The following is a 19,398-nucleotide window of genomic DNA, read 5'->3' as shown; positions in this document are numbered from 1 at the left end:
CTCTTTGGGCAAGGGAAACAAAATAAGAAAAGAACAAATGAGCCTAGCTGGTATGGCTCAGTGGTTGAGCATCAACCTATGAACCAGGAAGTCACAGTTTGATTCCCATTCAGGACACTTGCCCGAGTTGTGGGCTCGATCCCCAGTGTGGAGCATACAGAAGGCAGCTGATCAATAAATCATTAATGTTTCTATCTCTCTATCCTCCCTTCCTCTCTGAAATCAATAAAAAAAATTTTTTTAAAGGAACAAATGGGACTACATCAAACCAAAAAGTTTTTACATAGCAAAGGAAATCAACAAAATGAAAAGACGTCTCACTGAATGGGAAAACATATTCACCAATGATAGATCTCAAAAGGGGTTATATTAAAAATTTGTAAAGAACTCAAACAACTCAACAGCATAAAATAATCTAATTTTTAAAATGGGCAAAGGGTCTGAATAGACACTTCTCTAAAGAGGACATACAAATGGTCAATAGACATTGAAAAGATGCTCAATGTCACTAATCATCAGAGAAATGCAAATTAAAACCATAATGAGATATAACCTCACACCTATCAAATGGCTACCATCCATAAATCAACAAACAAGTACTGGTAAGGATGTGGATTAAAGGGAACCCTCATGCAACTGTTGGTGGGAATGCTGATTGGTGCAAGCACTGTGGAAAACAGTATGGAGTTTCCTCAAAAATTTAAAAATGGAACTGCCTTATGACCCAGCGATTTCCCTTCTTGGAATATAACTAAAGAAACCCAAAACACTAATTTGAAAGAATAAATGCACCCCTATGCTCATTGCAGCATTATTTACAATAGCCAAGCTGTAGAAGCAAAACAAGTGGATAAAAAAAAAAAAAGTAGTGGTACATATATACAATGGAATATTACTCAGCCATAAAAAAGAAGGAAATTTTACCATTTTCAATAGCATGGATGGATCTAGAGAGTATTATGCTAAATAAAATAAGTCAGAGAAAGACAAATACCATATGATTTCACTTATATGTGGAATCTAAAGAACAATATAAATAAACAAAACAGAAACAGACTCATAGACACAGGGAACAGATTGATGGTTGCCAGAGGAAATGGAGGCTGGGAGACTAGGTGAAAAAGGTGAAGAGATTGAGAAGTACAGATTATAGTTACAATATAGTCATGGGGTATAAAGTACAGCATAGAAAATATAGTCAATAATATTGTAATCTATATATATAAAAGCCTAATCAACCATTATGACTGGTCGCTATGATGCACACTGACCACCAGGGGGAAGATGCTCAATGCAGGAGCTGCCACCTAGTGGTCAATGTGCTCCCACAGCCAACCTCCCACAGCCAGCCAATTTCCCGCAGTCTCTCCCCCTGGCCAGCTGGGTGGATAGAAGGAATTAACATCATTGTGCTCTCTAACAGCCAACCTCCCACAGTCCCTCCCCCTAGCTGGCCAGCCCCCATCAGCCTGATCGGGACTGGGCGAGAGGGCCCCAATTGGCCCCAATCACTGGCCAGGCCAAGGGAACCCACCAGTGTACAAATTCGTGCACCAGGCCTCTAGTATGTAATAACTATATATGGTGCAAGTTAGGTACTGGAAATATCAGGGGAACATTTAGTAAAGTATATGATTATTTAACTACTATGCTATACATCTGAAGCTAACATAAATTATTAGTGAATGTAAACCATAATTGAAAACATTTTTAATTTAAAAAAGATTACTTTCTGGTATTAAGCTGAAGGCTACAAATGTACTAATACTATTGTAAGCTATAATGGCATTTTAGTCCATGGGCTATGGTTTTTTAAATAATCATACTAGCCTCAAGAAAAACTCTAAATCATGTTTTATTTACATAAATCAGAAAAGCAATGGGAGAGAAAGATAGACTGAAGCAGTGTCAACTTCTCATTCTTCATTTGTGAAGAGAGTAATTTGGCCCCATTTCCATCTGCTACATACTATTAGTGATCTATCTTCACTTTCTCCCAAAACTCTGTGCATGTGGAGTTTTAAGGAGTAGACAGAAAAATAGCTCTCCTCGGGCATCTCTAACCTGGAAACAACTCCAAACGCTCCCTAGCCTTCACTGCCCGGTTGCTGCTGGCCTGATAAGGCAACGTTAGAATAGTCACGTATAAATTACAGGAGACAGCCTCTGGCTCAAAGTTGTCCAAAAATCATTTTCTTTTATAAAATATCATTTTTACGAATATTAAATTTAAGTGTGATAGACACAGAATTTAAACTTTCCCTAAGCTACACGATAACCCAACACCCCATCACGATGAAGTGAGGCCGGCACATTCTGCCTGCGTCAGCTATAAGAAATATAAAAGGAATGGCGCCCACTGCAGCCACTTAATTCTGGCATCAAAAGAAACTCCTACAACAGGAAAAAGTTTTTGTTTTTTTCATCCCAATACCTGGAACTGAGAGGCATGGTTTAATTTCTTTGAGTTTCCAGGCTATCGCCTCCTTAGCTAAGCATGCTTTCAGTCTTTGAGCCCAAGAAGAAGCCCAATACCAGCCACTCATATCACCAACTCTTGCCCTCCTATTTATCCATTTCAAAAAAAAGCATTTATTGCTCTGGCCAGGTGGCTCAGTTGGTTGGAGCGTCATCCTGTACATCAAAAGTTTGTGGGTTTGATCCCCAAACCAGGTGGCAACCAATCAATGTTTCTCTTTCATCTCTCACTCTCTCTCTCTTCTACCCACCCTTCCTCTTTCTAAAAAATAAGTAATAAAAATACCCTCAGGTGAGGATTTTTTTAAAGTATTTATTGTGTATTATGTGAAATTCTGCCTTCATAGAATGTTGGTCTAATGAGGGAGACAGTTCTTACAGAAAGATTCATATGTGATTCTCAAAGGCTGATTACAGCTATGAGAAAATTAAAAGGTGCTCTAAGCGAGTCTGACAGGGACCTCAAGAGGTGTCAAGGTCAGGGAAGTCTTTTTTGAGAAGGAGCCTGTCAGCTAAGACCTGAAGGACAAGTGAGAATTATTCCCAAGCTGCGAGCAGGGAGGAGATGGACCTACACCTGACAAAATCTTGAGTCAGGGAAGAATGACACACATTTAAGGACATGAAGGAAGACTAGAGTGGCTGGAGGTTAGTGACTGGAGTGAGAATAGTGGGAGACATAGATGGAGAGTGGCATAATGTCACCTTGGGAAGGAGTTTGGCTTTTTTTCTGGCTATAGTGGGAAACAATGAAAAGCTTCACATTTTAAGATCCCCCTGGCTCAGCATGAAGAATGGATGGACAAGGGCTAACAGGAAGAACACAGATGGGCAGCTGTTGTGGTAGTCTAGAGAGATATGAGCTTCAAAGATCACAGCTCACGTGGCACCCTAAGAGCCGGGATGGTGAGGTGGTGAGGAGCTCCGACGCCGAGTCCCCACAGTTGGAGCCTTGATTCTGCTGGAAATCTCTGTATCTCAATTTTATCACCTAGAAATTGGGAGGAAAGTAATACTGTTAAAATGTAATTTTCAAAAAGGTAAAATTACGACTCAAATATAAAATAAACACACATTGTAATTTTTATTTAACTCATGAATTATTGAGGGAACCAGTAAGATGTTAAAACTAGCTCAAACAAGAATTGTATTTAGAAAAGTCTATATTTTCCACCAAACAAAATCATATCCACTGGCATGAACAGAAAAAAAATGTCCATCACTATTGACAAGGAACATTTGTATCATCACCATCCCTCTACAAGGAAATTTCTTTCTCTATGGAGCTGCAAAACAGACTGGCCAAAGGCAAAGACTTATACTTCCATGGGTTTAGACAAGTCTGAGAGTCTGCCAGGCAATGCCAGCCTTCCAGTGTAAAGGACAATCAATCATCTCTTTTGCCCATTTCAGAATGTTTCTGACAGTACCCACTCCTAATAATGGTATAATATATAGAAAGTGCTTAAAACACATCAGTAAACATTGGCTGTTATTGTTGCTCTTTTTTTTTTTTTTAATCGATGTGGTGGTAGTGAAGATGGAGCAAAGTAAATTAACCTCTGATAGATTTTTGAGAGAGAATTGATAGAATTTAGGAATCATTTAGAAGTGAGCAGTCAGGGAAAATGAGGGTTCAAGAATAACTTCTAATTTTTTTACTTGAGCAATTGGATGGCCAGTAGAATCGTGTGCTGGAATACAGTACTGAGGTGGGAAATCAAGAGTTCACTTTTGGATATTTTAAGTTGAAGATACCTTTGAAATATCAAATTAAGAATGTCAGGCAAGAGAGAGAACCATATGTAGTGGTTAAGGGCATGAAAACTTACTAGTTGCGTGACTGACTTATACTCCACTTTCCTCATCTATAGATGAAATGGAGATAAAAATAGTTCTTACCAGCTTGTGAAGATTTAACAACTTTCATTTATAAAGCACTTAAAATAGTGCCTGGCACATAAGAAGCCCTATGTAAGTTTTTGATAAATAGAGAATTACATTAAATTAGTGTTTACTCTTTTCCAAGAGTAAAATAGTTTCCTAGCCCAATCTTAACCAAAAAAAGAAGGTTTGGGTATAAAGCTCAGACAAAAGGTCTAGACTAGAGATTAAATACAATTGTCCCTCAGTATCCATGGAGGATTGGTTCTAGGGCCCCCACAGATACCAAAATCTGTTAATGCTCAAGTTCCTTATATAAAATGGCATAGTATTTGCGTCTAAGCTACAGATATCCTTCTGTATCCTGTAAATAATCTCCAGGTTACTTATAATACTAATACAATATAAATACTATGTAAATAGTTGTTATACTGTATTATTTAGGGAACAATGATAAGAAAAAAAGTCTGCACATGTTTAGTACAGACATAACCATTGTAGGCCTAACTACATAGTACATGTCAGTAAACTTAGCTTTTTTTCTTTTCCAAATATTTTCTATCCACCCTGGGTTGAGTCCATGGATGCAAAACCAGTGGAAACTAAAGGCTGACTGTACTTAGAAAGTTACCCTTCCCTGGCTGGGTGGCTGTGTTGGTTGGAGCATCGTCCCCTACACCACAAGTTTGGGGGTTTCATCCCCCATCAAGTCCCATGTGGCAGGCATCTGACTGATGTTTCTCTCTCTCTCTGATCTATAAACATATCCTCAGGTGAGGATTTTTTCTTAAATGTTACACCCACATTGATGGTATTTGAAGCCAAGAATCATTGATGAACGCATCAAAAGACAGTACCAAATTACTGAAATATTTAGAGTTTGAGGAGGGGAGAAGGATCTAGAAAGGGAGACTGGTAAGGAAATGACCAGAAAAGAAAACCAAGCAAGTTTGGTGTCATGTAAATCAGGAGAGGGAAATAATTCAAGAAGAAAGGTCAGGTCAGTGGTGTTGGTTACCACTGGGAACACAGTAGGGGAGGACTAAATTTGTTGGGGATAGCAGACAATGTGGGGCCACTACTCTTAGAAACAGATTATTAGCTATTGTTCTGCCACCTTTTCTCTTACTGGTAAAAAATAACAACCTTCTGATGGCCAACAGGGTCCCTCCTTAAGTAAGTTTCCTTCTAATATCTTATCTGGAGCCATATCAGAGAAAGCTAGGTCAGAACTGCAAGGTGAGTTTAACAGAGACTCAAATATGAAGTCCTGGCCCTTAAAAGAGCCAGTAGTCTGACTCCTTAGAACTTTGAGAGAATGCTGCTCCTCTGCAGCATTTCCTGCCAGGATAATATCTCTTTGAAAGGAAAATGTGGCCTTTAAGGCAGACTGCTTTTCCTCCCTTACTTCTAGCACTGAGCATTCTGCACACGCTTTCGATCGCGGGGGAGCTGGGTGCCTGTCTGCTGGTGCACCAGGCCTTTTGGAAGCCTCCAGGGCGGCAGAGGCTTCTGAAAGGCCAGGTGCTGGAGACAGGCACCCAGCTCCCCGCTTTTGATGGTCTGCAGCTGGATGTGAGCTCGCTGCCCCAGAGGCCCCTTCTGTTCTGCAGCACAGCCATGGCGCAGACGCTGAGCTCGTGCCACCGCTGGTGACGCGAGCTCAGCCTCCCGCTGGCCCAATCGGCTACCCCGGCCACCCCGAGTCCCGTCCCCTGCGCCTCCCGCTGGCCCATTCGTGGGCGTAGCGGAGTGATGGTAATTTACATATTACCGTTTTATTAGGTAGGATTTATTCATTCATTCATTCATTCATTTGTTACTGGTTAGTGGCATTATACAGGGCAGTCAACTAAATTTTTTTATCAAATAGTTATGTTGGTGGCTGCATCAAAATTGTCATTTGTTTTTCTATTCTAATTTCTAGGATCATTCTGTTCTTGGTTAGATTAATAACCAAGGGCACTCAACAGTGCTGAAGACTCGCACAAACCATCATGATACTTAAGGGTTTGAGGAACCTATGAAAAAAAGTGCTATTATCAGATATCTGGTGCCATGGTGTCCTAAACACCTTTGAAGATTTTTTTTCTTGGAGACTTCAATGCGTTATCTAATTAGCATGAATTGTTTGCAGCTCCAGAGAGTTGGAAGCTAACAACAGCAGTTGGGAAATATTTTCATAATTCTGCATTCAAATCAAGTATCTTTGACTAAAGATCTTCCATAATAAGTGAGATTCTCATTTATTTGGAATGATTTAGATGTTGTGGAGGCATATTTTGGATCAATGTTCTCTGGAAACTTTAATGCTTTTGTCATATTTTTAATCATTTTAAGGTCAGCTTGGTCTGATGGGTTTTGCAGTTCTAAAATTCCTTAAGGGATTCAATTAAAGAGTTGCCTTCCATTTGTAGCATTCCAAAGGTTTTTGTTTGTTTTCTTATTTTAGAGAGATTTTTAAATCTTCCCTTTTAATTTCATTGAGAGACACTAAATAACTAAAATGTTTTAGCTATTCAGGTCTTTTGATCTCCTGTAAAACTGAGACAGATGGGAGAAGATGTTTCCTTGCCCTTTTCTAAGTTTCTTTCCCACACAGCAGCAGTTTTCTTTCTCCTATCTCCAAATGCTCTTCATTCCAGAGGCCAAATGTCTAACTTGATTTTAAGTAACTACACCTTTTCCTAAAGATTTTACTCATTAATATCTCAAGTATGTCTCAGAATCAGAAGAAGACCAACTTTTCAAAACTAAAGAAAAACAATAAAGAAAGGAAGATCAAATTAAAAATAAGATAAGGCAATATGGAATAACATCATTACCAAAAAGTATGGTGATTTTTTGTCCCCAAATAACATATTTATATAAAAAGACTTCCTGTTCAATGTGAGGTGCAATTACTTATATAATATTTTATTTTTCCATTATGCTATCTTCCAGATACCTCAGTGGCCACTAGATAAATGATAAATTATTATAAAGAGGGAAAAAAACATCATTCTCATGCAAATATAAAATAAACATCTGTTGAAGATTTTCTTTACCTCATTAATGTTATAACCAATTCAAAGGAAATTTAAAAGAACCATGTGCATATAGGCAAATAAGATTACAGAAATAAATTTACAAATATACACAAAATGGGTCTATCCACAGAGCAACAATCAATTGCGTTTCACTAGACATAATTAATCTGCATTTTATGGGAAAATCAGTCTTCTGCAATTTGTAGAGTGATAAAGTAACTCAGAGTTAATGAAAGATTGAAAAAAAATAACTAGGAAAGATCCACTTAAAAAAGATATCTGGTAATCTTTTAGGTCAATTTTAAAGTGATTTTTTTCTTTATTTTCTTATTAAACCTATTGAGGTAACATTGGTTAATAACATATACATTTCTAAAACATTTCAGTTGTAAAGCATTATCCCACAATATATCAACCTGTATACTCCATTGTGTGCTCACCACCCGGAATCTAATCTCCTTCTATGACTGTATATTTGACTCCCTTTATCCTCTTTGTCCTCCCCACACACACTCCCCTTCCCCTCTAGTAACCACCAACTGTTGTCTGTGTCATGAGTTTGTTTTGCTTGTTTGTTTGCTGATTTTTGTTTTATTTCTCACATGAGTGAAATCATACAATTCTTGTCCTTTTCTGTCTGACTTATTTCATTTGGTATGATACTCTCAATACCCATCCATGTTGTGGCAAATAGCAGTAGTTTCTTTTTTATGGCTGAGTAATATTGCATTATATACATATCACATCTTTATCCAGTCATCCGTCAAAGGATAATTAGGTTGTTTACATGTCTTGGCTAATGCTGCAATGAACATAGGGAGATATATATATATATATATATATACACACACACACACACACATATATATACATACACACATATATATATAATATTTTTTAATATTTCCAAATTTCTCAGGTAGATACCCAGAAGAGGGATTGATGGGTCATATTGTACCTATATTCTTAATTTTTTGTAGGGAATATCCATACTGTTTTCCATAGTGACTACCAATTAACATTCCCACCAGCAGTGTGCATGGGTTCCCTTTTCTCCACATCCTCTCCAGCACTTACTTCTTGTCTAATTGATAATAGCCATTCTATCAAGTGTGAGGTGATATCTCATTGTCGTTTTGATTTGCATTTTCCTTATAACAAGTGATGCTAAGCATCTTTTCATATATTTGTTGGCCATCTTCTGTCTTCCTTGGAAAAGTTTCTACCCAAATCCTCTGCTCATTTCTTAATCAGATTATATGTTTTTTTGTTGCTGAGCTGTATGAGTTGGTTATAAATTTTTTTATATTAGCCCTTATTGGAGGTATCATTTGTAAATATCTTCTCCCATTCAGTTGGTTGCTGTTTCATTTTGTTATTGGTTTCTTTTGCTATACAGAAACTTTTTTGTTTGATGTAGTCCTATTCATTCTTTATTTTACTTCCCTTGCCTTTGAGATCAAGTTCACAAAAACCTGTCAGAAACAAAGGTCCATAAGTTTACTGCCTATGTATTTTATTGTTTCAGGTCTTATATTCAAGTCTTTAATCCATTTTGAGTAATTTTGTGTATGGTGTCAGATAGCTGTCTAATTTCATTCTTTCGCATGTGGCTTTGCAGTGTTCCCAACAGCATTTATTGAAGGGACTTTCTTTTCTCCATTATATATGTTTTTGGCTCCTTTGTTGAAAATTAGTTGCCCTCATACGTGTAGGTTTATTTCTAGGCTCTCAGTTCTGGTTCCACTGGTCTATGAGTCTGTTTTACTGCCAATACCACATGTCTTTGATTATTGTCACCTTGTAGTATAGTTTGAAGTCAGGGAGTGTGATACTTCGGGCTTTGTCCTCTTTTCCCAGAATTGCTTTGGCTATCTGGGGTCTTCTGTGGTTCCATACAAATTTGAGGATCTTTTCTTCTATTTCTGTGACAAAGGCCATTAGATTTTAACAAGGATTGCATTGAATCCATAGGTTGCTTTAGGTAATATGGACATTTTAACAATGTTAATTCTTCCAATCCATAAACACAGAATATCTTTTCATTTCTTTGTGTTCTCTTCAATTTCTTATAGTTTTCAGGGTACAGGTCCTTCACTTCATTTGTTAAGTTTATTACTAAGCATTTTATCATTTTTGTTGTATTGTAAATGGGATTGTTTCCTTCATTGCTTTTTCTTATATTTATTTGTTAGTATATAAAAACACAACAGATTTTTGTATATTGATCTTGTATCCTGCAACTTTAATGACTTGTTTATTGTTTCAAATAGTAGTCTTATAATTTTTAACTACACTATTCAGTTTATTCCCTCCTTTCTCCTCACTCTTGATATGTTGCCACCACTTTCATACTCAAACATTTGCCAACAGAGAGAGGGCAACAAAATCCACAATCCCTTATAACCCAAATGTAATAAGATTGAAAAGTAAACCAAAATTAAGTATTCCTAATGTAATTTCCTGCAAGTTTCAATTTGCATTTTGAAACCAGAGCACAAGGCTAGGCTGGTCACAGTATCAAAATGATATACCTTAAAGCTACTCTTATTTTGAATAATCCCAATGATTTTTTTTAAACAAAAATATATGTGAGAAAGGAGGAGAGAAGCAAGAAAGTAAGAGGAGAAAAAAAGTTAAATATCTTCACCATAAACTACATAATAGTGTATTAAATTCATAACCTACCTCTGGCTAAGATTTGCAATGACATGAGACTAATTAGCTAAAAACGAATTGGTTCTGTTTAACTAAATTAATAAAGCAATTGTTTTTATCATTTTAGTCTATGCTCTGACTCCATAATAGCTACTAATAAACTAAACCACTTTGGGATTTTACAAGTGAGTTTCATTATCACTGTTTTTTATTCCATGAAGAGGACTATGGTAATAACTAATAAAAGACTAAGCTTTTTGTTAATAAAATGAACAATTAAGCTTGAAAATCAATGGAAGACTAGACAGAAGCATAAATCATTTATTTGCTGGAATTTTTTTTAATTTTCTGGAGATGGCAATATTAAATGTGAAATCATATCAGTCCTTCCTGAACTTGAAGCCTATCTTTTAAGAAACTCACCCAGCCATTTTTTTATTCATCCCACAATAGTGCTGCTAACAAAAAGAATTTTTTAATTACTCAAATTAAACTTCAATAATAAGAACTTTTTCGTTGTACATTTGTACATCAAAATGACTTTTTAAATACGTATTGACTCCGTTTTAAAGATCCCACTTTAAAGGTTCTAACTCAACAAGTACTATTCTAATTGAGTCAGCCACACATGACATTTAAACCTCTTAGCTCACTTGCCTGCCCTCTCACTGACCTTGCTTCCTCCCACTTGTGGCCAGAAAGCTCAAGATAGTAAATGCAGAGTTGAGAGATCTAGGGGTGTGGGGGAAAGTTTCGTATGAAAAAGTTATTATTCATTTGGCCATTTGCACTATTATGTATTTTTCTTTTGAAATATAATCTTCTGCCTTCAACAAGAGAGGATATATTATATCATACAGTGTATGCATTAGAGAAATTAAGATGACTGCTAGAAGACAGCACTACTTAAAAGCCAAATTGTTTTTAATTGGTGTGAACTTGATGAAGACCTTAGGATAGTGGGTTGGGAGATAAGCCAGTAAGGCTATTTGATATTTGATAAGACTCTCACTTGGGAGATATAAAATAGATGTTTATTGGTTTTGCTATTAACCCTAAATGTTCAGATAGTGAAAAATACACACACGCATACATGCATACTTATTTTCATTTTTCATTTAGTTGCTGCTTTAAAATAAATGTTTCCGCTATTGCATCAAGTTCATGGGGCATCAGTAGCATGCCCTTTCTACTCTGTGGGCTTTTGGTGTATCTTCTTGGTCCTGGAAAGAGACCAAATGCAAAGTGATCCACATTATAGGCAAGGAGAGTTGAGTGTTTAGTTTGCTCATCATTTATATTCCCAGAATTCATCTGGGACTCACTTTGGAAGATAAAACATGGATCAATTTAGCTACTTGTCATTCTTACAAGCTTTATATATATGGGGGGGAAATAGAAAGTAAGACCTAAAATAACTCTGGAGATTATTTGCGAGTCTCAGTGTGTTTGGCATCTTCACTAAATGTTCCGTGGCAGGAGTTAGTAAACTACAGACCACAGGCCAAATTCAGACCCTTTCACTACCCTTTCCACCTGACCCCCAGTTTTTGTAAGTAGTTTTATTGGGACACAGCTGAACCAATCTGTCTGCATGTTGTCTAGGGCTGCTTTCATACTATGTTGGCAGTGTTGAGTAGTTGCAACAATAAAGACCTACAAACATGGCCACAAAATCTAAGATATTTTTTTTATCTGGTCCTTTACAGAAAAAGCTAGCTGATCTTGTCTTTTCACAATGGTCACTGCAGAGGGCTGTGGAAGGCGACAGCATAGTAATCCTCATTGCATAGGGAAAGCTAATAGGGTGCCGTTCTTGTGAGCTTGTCATCTTTTTGTATTTGAAAACAAAATTCAGCACCACATTATTAAACAAGCATTATTCATCACATTATGTTCCAGTTGGCAGACTTACCATTTGCTTTTGGGGTTTTTCCCTGTATATGAAATTGTTTAGTATTTTGCATTAGTTTTGCATTTTCCGTTATGTCTGCACCTGGAGTGTAATATTCAGTGTCTGTATTTGTCATGATGCTTGTGTCAGGAGCCAGGCAGACGTATAGGAGTGTGAAAGAAGAGGGTTAAGATTATTTTGAGTTCAGATTTTGGTTTTATTTTTCTAAAGAGTCTCCATAGGTAGCGTTATTTAAAGACCAAGAGACTTTTTAATCTTTTAGGACACTGTTTTTCCCCAACTTCTCTAGGTGCCAGAAGATGAAGTCAAGAATGCAAAAACAGGAGAGGGAGGGAGGTAACATTGTGAGGAGAATTTCTTGGGAATAATTCTGGGTGGCCCTTCCTCCCTCATCCACCTTCCTGACAAGGTTGCATGTGACTTTCAATCTCTCCGAGGGGGATGGCTCCTAAAGGATAACAAATGTCAGACCCTTCCTAAAGGGACTCCTTCCCTGCCTGAGACACCACGCCAGGTCCCCCTGCTCCGTGCACAGCCCGGGCTCAGGCCCAGGCCGCATCCTTGTTGCGTTCCTTCCAGTTAGAAAACTTGGACTGTTTTACTGTGAGAATTTCAATTTCCCTAAACCAGATATGAACCATTTGCACTCCTAGAACCTTCTTATCAGTTCTTTCCTTTTCTGCCAAAGTCAAGGTTAAGGAGCCAGGTTTGCATGCCTCCTCAGCACAACTCCCTGTGAGAAAGCAGTAGGATTGTGGAAAAATAAAAAATGTTTATTCCAACGCTCTTGCTCCAGATTATTTTACTAACTTTTTGAAAATGTTAGCAGTTCCCTCTGGGCTTTTTTCCCTAGGCCCCTCTCAAGGTCATGGCAGTCATAGCCATTGTTGATTAGTGGGAAGGGGAAAAAATCTTTTTTAAAAAAAGTGGATATTGTTCTACATTCTAGAGAAACTCAGAGATAAATCAGGTTCTGGCTATTGTGGCTTCTCTCTCGGGGGCTGGGGGGTACGGGACACACTTGTAGGAAAGCACAGCCTCTTTACTGTCACATGCCTGTGGACTTAAATTTGTAGCACAGATTTTTCTCTGTGATATAAAAAGAACTGTAGTCCAGACTAATTCAAAGAATGTGTGAGCAACAAGACTGCTCCATTCTTGGAAACTTACAAAATACGAAAAGAAAACAAAAAAACTTTTTCTGCATACAAATAAATCTTGGGAAGCACATTGTGCAGAAAAGCAAAGAAAATTACAGAATATGAGATCCAGACTAAGAGAAATACTTCCTTAAATATCTCCAAGGACTTTCTTTGTTAGAGTTTTTAGTATCAGAATTAGCCTGCTGTAAGAATAGCCAGCATCCTGCAGCAGGCACAAGTGCTGGGATTTAGAGCGAGAGAGAAGAAACCATCAATTCCCTCCCTGCTCGGAATCGCTACCCCTGTGGGTGCAAGGCAGGCAGAAAGCAGGTGGTCTGTGGCTGGAATGTCTTACAGCTGGGAGTTCATATGACACTGGAAGAGACCAATCCAGAAACAGTGGCAAGTGAGCTGATGAACTAAACGGAAGCGCCCATCAGAGGACAGGGTGGCAGGGCCCTGAGCACATCCTGAGAGGGCACTGGGCCATGGCGGCAGGTGGGACGCGGCCCCTCCCGGTGCCCAGGCTCTGCTGCCTGGGGCTTCTCACCCTGTCCTCTTGTTTACTTGCCAACTGCAGGTTCATCCCGGAGGCCTGGTCGGCCTGCACGGTCACCTGCGGTGTGGGGACCCAGGTGCGAATAGTCAAGTGCCAGGTGCTCCTGTCTTTCTCCCAGTCCGTGGCCGACCTGCCTGTGGACGAATGTGAAGGCCCCAAGCCGGCATCCCAGCGAGCCTGTTATGCGGGACCATGCACCGGGGAGCTTCCTGAGTCCAACCCGGGAGAGACAGAGGGCCTCCTCGGTGGCCTGCAGGACTTCGATGAGCTGTATGACTGGGAGTATGAGGGCTTCACCAAGTGCTCGGAGTCCTGCGGAGGAGGTAAGAAGGGGGGATTCTGGCTCAGATCCCCACCATCTTCTTGTCCTTTATCTGTACCCTCTCTCCCTGTGTGCAACTGGGTCACGTGACTGCCTCCGGTCCAGGAATGATAAGCAGTGGGAGGCAGGGAGGGAGCCTTTCTAAACATAAAGCGAACTGAATGAAACCCAGATGTGTCTCTCCTGGGCTTGAGGAGCTCTGAGATTGTCAGCTGGAAGTGGCCAACACCACTTATTCTTTTACTTTCCGTTGTCATTCTGATGTTTTGCACAGTATCCTGGTGGATCTGACTGAGAAACACAGTTGACACATACCCAGCAATGCCCCCAACTTTCAGTTTTATTTATCTAGGCCCTTGCCTCAGGGCACACGGGATGAACCAGAACCCAAGACGACAAAACAGCCTGCGATTCCCAAGAATAACTTGTAGTCCCTCTGATTTACTCAGCGGATTTCCCAAAGTAATATCTGTTTCCAAAGGGAAAGGTGTATAAAGGGAAATTAACACCGCGGTTACCTGTAACTGGAGGGGAGTTTAAAGATGGAAGTCTGACCCCACCGCCATTTTACAGATGAGAAAACGAAGATATAAAGAAGCTGAGTGACTTGGGCAAGATCACACAGCTAGTGCATGACAGCTGGGACGAGGCTTGCCATTTATTTATTTCTCTGTCTAGAGTGCATCATGCCACACATCTTTAAGCACCTAGAGAATTCCTGAAGCTTCCTCATTATGAATATGATTGAACTAGTGTTAAATGGTCCATGTATATTGACCTGGTTCCTAGGTGTATTTCGAGGTGATCAAATAGACTCAGTGATTCTTTATTTCAGGTGAAATCTGAATGGGATTGTGGTGGGAGAGGAAGGCATTTAAATCAACAGCTAATTCGTCGAGATTACAGTCTTTCTTACCATTATAAACAATACATTACATTCTATTGCCACTGCCTGCCATGTCCACTCCCAAGTGAGATTTTGATAGGTGAGGAAACTGGCTGATCTCCTGCCAAATCCCCCTCTCTGGCTATCAGGACCCCTTGTGGCATGTTAAGGTTCTGCATTCCCAGCAAAGTTTCTTAAGTGGTGTAAATATATATATATATATTAAAATTATTCCCCCAAACTGCATTAGAAACCATGACATTTTGAAAACTCTTTTTAAAAGGCATGTTTTGTCCTGGCCTGCATTGCTCAGTGGTTAGAGTGTCGGCCTGAGGACAGGAGGTTCGAGGGCTTGATTCCTGGTCAAGGGCATGTACCTGGGTTGCAGGTTCATTCTCTGGTCTCTCTCTCTCTCTCTCTCTCTCTCTCTCTCTCTCTCTCTCTCTCTCTGATTTTCTCCTCAGCCCTCCTTTTTCCTCTCCTCCTCCCCTTTCCCCTCTTCCTTTCACTCTCTAAAAATCAATGGAAAAAATATCCTCACTCCTCAGGTGTAATATCCTCACTCCTCAGGTGAAAAACAAGGCACCTTTTGTCATTATTGAGAATGTAAGGATAAATGTGCCCAAATTGTTCCCATGGAGCTGAAAAGGAATGCATAGTGAAACAAGTACTAGCAAAGAATCAATTTTCTCCAACACAATTTTTTAATAAGCGTTTAATAGTTTTGACCTTGAGATTCTTGTTTGTTTCTAAGCCTTCCAGTTTGAAACCGTGAAATTCTTAAGTGGTTTAATGGAGAGCCCTGTTCTTTTAAAACCTAAATATTTCCATTTGATTCTGGAAGAGTTTCTTGGAACTCAGCTAATCTATGTTCTTAGGGTGTTCTTCCCTCACACTGAGGACATCTTTCCGTCCTTAACGAGGGAGAAGTGTTAAATAAGCGGGTCTCTGAGCCTCGGCAGGAGCTAAGAGGTCATGTGGGAAGGCCACCGCCAATGGCTACCGTGGCTTCTTTCCAATATAAGGAATGACTCAAGAGTTCAGAAGGTGTGTGTTTATCCCCAGTTTCCGGGATCACCTGAATTGAAGGATCATTATCTCTAGTCTAAAACAACTGTGCTTTGAAAAAAAAAAATTACTTATGGTCTCTCAGTTATGGTTCTCAGTTACAAGTCATGCCTGGAACTTGATGAACAGATGGAAAAAATAGATGCAGTAATGGAATATATAAATAAGCGGATACCTTTATGTTTAAGAGTCTATTTTGCGGATCAACCAAGGGCATAAAATTCAAAGTGGAGAGAGTATATGGAATGTTTTTCATGTAAAATGTTTTCAGGAGATATTGAGTTAGAAATAAGATTTGGATGTTTGATGTGCCATTGATCTCTGCCTGTAGGAACTGAGCGTCTTTGTATAACATAAATTGTACATCCTTTCTGTCCAAGGCAGCAAAGTTAATGAAATGCCTTAGTTCTTAACTGTCAACAACTGTGCAGACTTACCTATAGTTACGTCCCTGTGCCAAGGTCATATATTTACGCCTAAAATGTTCGAGTTGAAAACTCCAAACTGGTGAAAATAGGCTCAGGATATATGGGCCCATATGATGCCCATATGCACTAAAAAATTATTTTGTTATATGGGACAGGTACATTTTGAAGTCAATATTTGGCCGTAACATTTTATTGTATTATCAACTTTGATCTTTCACCAAAATATAACCCACGAGGTTACATATATTTTTAATCATTCTTGCTGAAGGCAACCAAAAACATACAAGATTAACAGGTAGGTTTTTTTTTTTTAATCAATTGTGGGCTGTAAGGCCAGTTGGGCTAATTTTATTGTTTTTGTACTCTCAAGAGAGGAAATTGGATAGACACAAAAGTAACCTTTCACCTAGCAGAGGTAGCGACCAGAAGGAACTAGTTAGTAATTTAGGCTATAGTGGGTGACTACGTTTCCCCAAGCTGTCATCAAATATCATGTAACAATTAAGCTATTCTGAGAGAGAGAAACAATGAAAATCCCATTTTCTGGAAGATTAAAAATGAGCCTAACCTGTTTGTGGCTGTGTCCTGTGCCCCACTATCATCTCCTTGTTCTATTTTAATAACCCTTTGCACCCGCTTGCTTTTTTCTCGATTCCTTTATTCTAATGCTAACCATGTCGAGTCACACTCGACATCCGAGTACAAAAGGTTAATTTCCCTATGTGCGGTATTAGGTGTGGTCAAGGATTTGAACCTGAACAACTTTCTGACATTAAACTCCTAGATGGTAAAAATCAACACTGAACTCTAGCTGAGGGAAAACTGGAAATTTACTTCAGCAAGAATGAGGACATGTTATACTTGCTGTTCCCTTTTCCTAATGAGTCCTCTCTCCTTTTGCTTCTGTCAAGAAAGGAAAACTCAAAATCATAAACTACTGTAGTTATACATATGTTCTGCGTTGGTTTAGAATGTCCTTCTCAGTGCATATATTAGCCTGTTTGGAAAGAGCACAAACTGGATGAGCTAACTTCTCACTTCCTGGCCTGACTCCCCTGGGCCAAGGATACTGTGAACTTGAAGGTGAAGTCCTCACATTTCCTCCCTCCTCCAACTTCCCACACTCCCAGGTCCAAGGCAGCTCCCTCACTCCATGATCCTCCCTCCAGACATCCCATCCCCACCTCCCCTTAGCCGTAATTGCACACTATGCTTAGAATGCCCTGCCCTTTAGGCATTTCATTCCATTCGTCAGGCCACAAAAATTTATTGTGTGTTGACCACAGGGCTGGTCCCAGATACTCCTTTCTTATGACAGAGCTCTGTCCTTCCTTTCCCCCACCATCCCGAGCCCCACCTAAAAATGCCGAGGCAACTGGCCACTATCGCAATAGACCTTTAACTCATAGTGTTGCGGAGGCCCCGTACATTGTTTTAGAATACGCTAGATTAGAATCAAGTAACTCTAAAATGCTGCTTAGTCTCAGCTCTTAACCATCCCAAAGGTGATTATGATCTTGATCTATGATTATTGGTTTAATGTAAATTTGTGTCCCACATATCCAAGAAAGGAGACTACAGATGTCCTTGTGGAAACTTAACCTTTATTACATCCATTGTTTGAAATCTTAGAAGGACCTAAATTCTATAAACAAGGAGTTCACACAGTAAAAACAGGTCACATTACTCATACACCCCCCCCCCCCACACACACACACACACATACACCTGAAATACTTTCAAATAAGGCAAATGATAACGTATTTGTAGCTGAACAAAGCCCAAATATATTTTATTTTAGAGCAACATTTAGTATCTCTTAAATAAATTGAAAACTTAATTTCTTAATGTGTTTCTTAATATAATGTAAGCACAGCTCTGGGTTCTGTATGGAATTGTTAACCTCATCCAGCGCCTTGTCGTCATTACCTCAATAATGCCAGACTATTCCAGGGGGAAGGGTCAGTGATGATATCAACCACTTCTTGTGAAATGTGTTGCTGAATCACCATTCCATGGATTTCAAATGGCTCATCCCAGCTGGAACCAAGAGAAACACCCTGTAGTCAGCATTACAGAATACGATGGCGTATCTTGAATGTCCCGTACAAATCCCAAATTCTCCACTCTGAACTAGCCGTGATATATTTAAATTAAATTTTGAAGTTTATTGAAAACTCAGAAAAAAGGAAATTTACATTCATGGCCACAGGGTAAATATTGTGACTGATTTTTATTTAATGTTTGATGTGTGAGAATTACTCAGAAGGAAAAAAAAGGTGATACTGATTCTGGCTTTAAAATGTCACTTTTTGACTGATGGTCTTGTTGGGTGACCTAAGCCAGTATAACATCACGCTAGGAAGTATTAGCCTGTTGATTGGGGTGATATCTTCTTGGGGAAATATAGGGTAGATAGGAGGAGGGGAACAAGAGGCCTAAGAAGTGATGGTCAGTGCCCTGGCCGGTGTGGCTCAGTTGGTTAGGTGTCATCCTGTGCACCAAAACTTTGCCCATTCGATTCCTGATCAGGACACATGTCCTGGTGGCAGGCTCACTCCCTGGTAGGGGGTGTGTAGGAGACAGCGGGTTGATGTTAAGCTCTCACACTGATATTTCTTGTTCTGTCCCTCTCGCTTCATCTCTCTATAAAAAAATCAATAAAAATATGGGTTGTTGTTTTTTTTTTTTTTTAAGAAATGATGAGTCAGTTGAATTACATCAAGTAATACTTGCAAAGCAATGCAGAAAATAAAAATAAGAAATACAGGGGTGGACAAAACTAGGTTTGCGGTTGTAATACAAATAAATAATACAATAATTGATAAATAATAATATAAGAATAAACAGTGTTTTGTGTACTCATTACTACTATAAACCTACTTTTGCCCACCCCTGGATATGTGTATTTATATATAACACTAATTCAATGGATTGTCACATATTCTGCTGTATCTACATACAAATATTTAACTACAGATAGGTATCTTTAGATATACAGATCTTTATATACATAGCTATGTACGACT

The 19,398-nt window shown here is 39.0% G+C and overlaps 1 protein-coding gene across 2 annotated transcripts in view; it reads left to right on the top strand.

Moving 5' to 3' along the window:
• The window catches only part of ADAMTSL1 (ADAMTS like 1), an 882,329-nt gene that overhangs the window by 687,848 nt on the left and 175,083 nt on the right, over positions 1 to 19,398 (top strand). For both annotated transcript variants that reach the window (XM_028150731.2, XM_008145030.3), the window contains one exon: positions 13,687 to 13,988. In XM_028150731.2, coding sequence (XP_028006532.2) covers positions 13,687 to 13,988 — 302 coding nt within the window. The remainder of the gene's footprint in view (positions 1 to 13,686; positions 13,989 to 19,398) is intronic.

Source organism: Eptesicus fuscus, chromosome 15, assembly GCF_027574615.1.
Source record: "Eptesicus fuscus isolate TK198812 chromosome 15, DD_ASM_mEF_20220401, whole genome shotgun sequence".
NCBI classification, from domain to species: domain Eukaryota; kingdom Metazoa; phylum Chordata; class Mammalia; order Chiroptera; family Vespertilionidae; genus Eptesicus; species Eptesicus fuscus.
This window is presented reverse-complemented; position numbering and strand designations above follow the sequence as displayed.